This window comes from Ranitomeya variabilis, chromosome 3 (assembly GCF_051348905.1).
Source record: "Ranitomeya variabilis isolate aRanVar5 chromosome 3, aRanVar5.hap1, whole genome shotgun sequence".
In the NCBI taxonomy this organism is placed as follows: Eukaryota; Metazoa; Chordata; class Amphibia; order Anura; family Dendrobatidae; genus Ranitomeya; species Ranitomeya variabilis.
The window spans coordinates 408,995,895-409,002,406 of record NC_135234.1 but is presented as its reverse complement, the minus strand read 5'-3'; the positions used below and the strand labels follow the sequence as shown (position 1 = coordinate 409,002,406).

Sequence of the window (6,512 nt, the reverse complement as noted above, 5' to 3'; positions counted from 1 at the left end):
GCGCAATGTACTGCGTGGGCTGCGCAATGTACTGCGTGGGCTGCGCAATGTACTGCGTGGGCTGCGCAATGTACTGCGTGGGCTGCGCAATGTACTGCGTGGGCTGCGCAATGTACTGCGTGGGCTGCGCAATGTACTGCGTGGGCTGCGCAATGTACTGCGTGGGCTGCGCAATGTACTGCGTGGGCTGCGCAATGTACTGCGTTTGCTTTTGTCTTCATTTTTTGAGACCCATAACATTTTCATTTTGTAGCTGACATAGCTGTGTGAGGACTTTTATTTTGCAGGGTGACCTGATTTTTTTATTGATACTATTCTGGGATAGATAGGGCTTAAGGGAGGGGGGGTGTCCATTACTTGTCAACCCCTTTGTCCTAATAATGTCCCTTCGGGTGGCCTTGAATGTCTTCGGTTGTAAGACTCCTTTTAAAGGGAACCAGTCACCATGTTTTTGCCATTTAATCTGAGCGCAGCGTAATGTAGGGCAAAAGAGCCCGATTACAATGATACGTCACTTATTATACTGTGTATTGCAGTTTCAAGTCAATAATTGTTTCATCAGCAGGAGATTATCACTGCCTGACTATATCTCATGTGCAGAGCAGTCAGGCTAATCATTGTAACCCCACCTGATTAGCAGGATGCTGACAATTCAGCGCACATAGGAAGCTGCTACTCAGGCGGGGTCATACGCAGCCCAAAAGTCTTAGCTCTGCAACATCTACATCAGCTGCTCTCAGATTACATAGCAAAAACCTGATACGATTCCCTTTAAGGCCCGAAATTCTAGCTTTTCGACAATACTTGCAATCACAATCAACTAGATTATATTTAATCTTATCAACTAACCACTTAATTCAAGTAAAAAAACAAAAACAGAAAAATTGTGGCGCTTTTTCCTGTTTGTTTTATTTATTCATAATATACATTTATACAAGCCATAATAAAAGGCTATTTTTGCAACGGTTCTATGAGTTGTAATCTAGATTTAAGAATAACGCATGCAGTTTACAAACGAGAGGTAGAAACACGGTATTAAAGACCTAGAAATGCACAAATGGGCATCTGTATATTCCACAAGCAGGTACATAAATAAAAACACTTCAAAGTAATTGGCAGAATTTTTGATAAATAATATAAAAATGGCTGTCAAGTAAAATAAAACACATGGTGCATTGAAATATTAATATATTGCAGCGGTGGTGTAAGTACTACTTTATGACCATCAATGTATTTTAGCAGAAGTCTCAAAATCCGGTAGTAAACGGTCAAGCATCAGAATTTAGTGAAACAAATGGTGTTGGAAGTTTGGCTAAAAACATAAAATTATGGTTTTGTTTTTTTCACATACTGTCCTTAAGTGTATAGTAGCAGACATTAGTCTTATTATCAAGTAACATCCATAATGGGTACATGCAAAATCTCAGACTGCTTTAATTAGAGGAGGAGGTTTATTTCAATACTCGTGGCAAAAAGAAGACAGCAAAGTTTTCCGAGATTCTTAAACTTTTAGACCAGTAGCATAAAAAAATGCAAACATTTAAAAATATCATATGCCGTGTCCCTCAACGTGAACACATTGTGTTAGTCAAGCGGAGACCTACATGGTATATGCCAGGCATCTGTTCCGCATGGGAACGTGCATGCATTTTCCACATCTGCACAGTAGGTCTGTGAAATGCCTCCATTAAATGTAATGACCAAGTAGAAACAAGAATCATAACTTCATATAAAACTCGCTGGTATTTCATTTTCTACTTAAATGCTTTTTAGAACTTAAAAAATGGCTGTTATGCCAGTTATGTTTTCAGAACTGAACATGTAAAAAAAGGAGCAAAAAAACATCTAAAACAACAAACTTAAAACACGGTGGCGCAGTATTTGTCTTTCTAACTTTCATCATATGTATAAAAAAAAAAAAAGTGTATCAAGGACCTAGAACTGCACTAAAGGTGTGAAAACGTGTAGAAAGAATACGGTGAGCCCATGTGAAAGAATTCGGACTTCGGTGTAACCCATTTTCGGTAAACTACTAAAAATGACATAAAAGGCTTATCCAAACGTGTCACATTAGACAATAAAAGTGGCATGTTACACATGAAATAAATGAGTGGCACTGCTGTTCTTCAAAAAGAAAGAAGAAACGTCACCAAGTACTGGCCTCCAGTGACCATAACTCTAGTTTTACCGGTCACACAGCAGTTCTGTCTACTAACCTTTGGTGCCATAGCTGTGAGCGGCTCTTCCTGCGTCTTCTACTGTTCAGACATGTGAGCTGCACACTAATATTTGCAGGCCACACTACAGACTTCGGGGTATAATTGTCCGGCAGGAGCTACTGTCTCTTAATACCTAACAGAGTAGTAGTAGTCACACACGTCTAGATTACAGCACTGCTCCTTCTCTAACACTGTCCATGGAACTCATTTACGTCTGGTAGGAGAACACCCGATTAGAGAACTAGAGTAAGTCAGCACATTTCACATGCACAAACCAATATATATGCAACACACGACACCTGTAGAGAAAGCAAATACCCATAAAATAAAAACCTTATTAAAAACAAACATATTAGTAATCAAGTATTAGACAAATAGATACAAAAAGGGTCACAAGTAAATTTTTTTTTTTACCATTTGTAAAGTTTTTAGGAAGCTACATATTAAATTCCACTTTTTGATACATACAATGAAATGATAACTTTTTCAGTAAATCCATTGTGCCTTTTCATATTGATAAGAGTTCCATACAAGATCATTTACAGTTTTAAGAAATTAGTGCAAAATAAATTGGTTTAAAAGTAGAACGTCAGGTAGCCACATCAAAAGGAGGGTAAATTAACCAACACTGCATGGCCGAGCGCCGTTTTGTTTTTTTTTTTGTTTCCTTTACTTCTGTTCCTACTCAAAATAAAGTGCTTTTCTTCTATTTCGGTTGGATGGATCCTCTGGGTTCAGACGTTGTACCAGAAACCCTGGGTGAGTAGGTAAACACTGAACACTTCACTACTGGAATACTGGGTTGCGGCTTGTGAAGGTTTCCCTACTGGTTTCATCACCTCCACCTTCCTGGAGCAACCGTAGTTCATTATCGAAAATACATATCCAAAATTAAAAATTTCCCTCCATATTACATGTAGATTGAAAGGCATGGTATGCAAGGAGTGTCTCTAAAATAAGGCAGCCTTCCTGCAGCCCCCTGATTTATTTTCACTCGGAAAGCCACCAATGGAGATTTTGGTTCCTCTTTCCATGTGTTAGATGTACAAGTATATATACACTGATCTACACTACAGTGGTCCCTTGTATTCGTCTTCAGCTGTCCATTACTATTCATACAGAGCGACGGCTCCATAGAGTGCAGACAGTCTTCCTTCCACACTGGCTTTATCTGGGAAAAAGGGTTAAAACAAACAAAAAAAAAGGTTTAAAAACAATGACGAGGGTGTTAAAAATCATATAAAACACAAGTGTAGCTAGACTATAAAACATTAGTAATGCTCCAAGCACAGGGATATTCTAGCTTGCGATGATACAATAAAAAAGGATGAAAGCATGGTCAGACATTTATAAGGCACCACCTTGTATGGAAAATTCAACCCATCTCACGCAACCCTTTGTATCCCTAAATCTGTCAAAGTAATTAAGTGAGAAGCTAAACTCCGCAACAGAACAATTCAAACTTGTCAGTTAAGTCTCATTTCTTTTGTGTGTACTTTAATAAAAACAAAAACAGTAACTTAAAAAAAAATATATATTTTTCCATAGGATAGCAGATAATTTGCTGATCGCAGTGGGACCACCCTTAGGGAACCCCCAGCATTTGGGACTTTAGAACATGAATAAAAGGCCTGCAGAGAACCATCTTGAACAGAGCAGCGATGCGCTTGGTCTCTGCTCCATTAATTGGACAATGGAACGTCAAGAAATAGCGGAGTACAGTGCTTGGCGTTCTCCGCCAGTCCCACTGACCATGAAAGAAACACGTCAAATCATGAGCACCTCCATTCCATTCAACATGGGGACGCAGAGTCCCGCTCTCGAGATCGGTGGCGATCCAGCCACTTGGGCCCATAGATAGAGGATAACTTGTTTCTTTGTAAATAACCCCTTATAGCTTATCTTTTGGCATAATGGACGAGTACACGATATGCTGTAGAATCGAGCTGCCCAAGCCACGGGTTAAAAAGGAAAAAGAATCACACAGCCAGGATCTGATTCATGCTGTCTGTGGTTTAGGCAGCAGGATTCTTATGATCGGTTCCCTTTAACTGCCCACAGTCAAGATTTCATCTGGCTATTATTCAATAGGAGTCTCTATCATTCGGATCTAGTGGCTATATAGCTGTCCTGGTCGTTCGATGGAAACACAGGCACACTACATGAACAGGACAGATTTTTATCCACCGGAATAAACATTGAAGATTCAAATTAAATGATAGCGAGCCGAATTATTGAACATTTTAAAGGCACAGATACACAAAGTATATTGGGAAAAGTTTTAAAGCTTTTATTATATAAAAATTAACATTTCTAATTTTTTTTTATATGGTTCAGATTCTGACAAGGACAATTGACATGTATCAACCGTTGGCATCTAATCACTGGGGCGCTCATAATTAGGACTTATGAAGAAGTCTGTGCAAATCAGAGCAAGGACCGCTAATGCACAGGATGGCCGCGAGTCTCGTGACCTGCACGTGACCGCTTCATGAATGAAAAAGGAGTGCAAGGATTTGGATATCTCTAATAATCATATTTTATTCACAATAGAACATAAAACACATATCAAGAGTTGGAAATTGGAAATTTTTCTATGTACCGTAATTTGAAAAAATTAACTCATTTAGAAATGGATGACCGAAACATGTCAAAAAAGGTGGCACAGAGCCATGTCTACCATTGTAAAGCATCGCTTATTCTTTTTACAACAGTCTAAACGGCTGGGAAGTGAGGAGACAGATTGATGAAGTTTTGAGAAAGGAACACTTTGGAATCTCTGAAACTTTTGATATTATGTACTGTAGATGGTAGGATATTCAAAGGCTTTGCAATTTTACGGTGAGGAACAGGTTTCTGACATTTTTCAACAATTTTTAGATGCTGTTCTACAGACTGGCGAACCTCTGACCATCATTGGTTCTGGGAATGTGCAGACGATCGGTAAACTCTGCGAGTTGGACACTGCGTACTTATGCAGCATCCAAATGTTACAGCAAGAATTCCCATGCACACTATGTGTCCAGAGATGCCCGCAGCTCACCTGCAGAGACGGACATGCGCTGTGCCCAAACTGCCAATTCCTGATAGTCTGCACAGACCCCAACAGCTCTTTTTATACAGTCATGTGACTTAATTGAAAGTTGACCCACCACCTCTTTTTCCATTAGTACCATTTACTTTTCCAGCCTTTTGTTAACACCGTCCCAATTTTTTTGAGACGTGTTTCTGCCGTCAATTTCTCAATTAGACGTTTCCATTTTATTTGAAAACAATAAGAATATTTCAACTCATGATCTGATCTGTCTTCTATATCCTGTTATGAACAATACATAGCTTAAAAAAAAATTATAAAAAAAAAATTGCATTCTTGTTTTATATACAGAATAGTACAAGCTGGGATGCGGTGTAACATGTACACATAGTATGTATTATAGGGAATAATCACAACCCTAATGAACCAATATAATGCAAGGCTCTTTTGCAAGATGGCATTCTAGGCTTGAGCCATCAAGGTTTGTGGCGGCAGTCTGCAGAATTGTGAATGCAGCTCTGGATGATAGACAAATATCAGCCTGTTCTTTAATGTACGCATGGTCTGATACAAAATATATAAATGTTCTATGGTGAATAAAATAAACTATCATTGATACAGTTGTTCTCACACAATCCTGATATTAGAGGTTTTAAATGCAACTATGAATTTTCTCTTATAGCATTTACTTATGCACACAGTTTTAGGATTATTGACATGATTAAAGACGATCCACCCCTCTCACTCCATGAACCTTACATTTATGGACATTTTCAATGTCTGCAGGGCTCTGTAGGATCTTTGTTAAGCCTTCTAGTAGAAGTGCTGCTTTGTGGTAGCGATAGGCAATATCTTCTGTCTGCTGGAACATTTCATCTAGTGCAGCCGACTGAACCTGGTACAAACGGAGAAAAACTATAATGACCCCAACGGATTCTAAGCAGTCGGTCGCTCATGCATGTTCTAAAGCGTTCAACATGGGAGATAGCATGGAAGCAGAACTCCAATGGAAACCAAGATAAAAGAAACATTTAAACATCTCATTTGAAGCCTTTCTCAAGCATAACCATGATATTATGCCAGTGCAATTATATACACAAACATAAGTCAAATCCATTTAGTCCGTTATTGTGGGTTAAAAAAACTTCTATGAAAATTTTTAAAATTATTCTTGTGAGATACTGATTAATTTTACTTTTTAAAGGGTATACTCATTCATGCTGGGTACTGTACAAACACAAGTCGAAACCATTTAGACA

General features: G+C 38.6%; 1 protein-coding gene across 2 annotated transcripts in view; it reads right to left on the bottom strand.

Annotated features, from left to right (window-relative positions):
- Positions 1–890: 890 nt before the first annotated feature.
- The window catches only part of ULK2 (unc-51 like autophagy activating kinase 2), a 118,085-nt gene continuing 112,463 nt past the window's right edge, over positions 891–6,512 (bottom strand). For both annotated transcript variants that reach the window (XM_077296240.1, XM_077296241.1), the window contains 2 exons: positions 6,013–6,148; positions 891–3,390 (listed from right to left, as the gene is read on the bottom strand). In XM_077296240.1, coding sequence (XP_077152355.1) covers positions 3,329–3,390; positions 6,013–6,148 — 198 coding nt within the window. In that variant the 3' untranslated portion in view covers positions 891–3,328. The remainder of the gene's footprint in view (positions 3,391–6,012; positions 6,149–6,512) is intronic.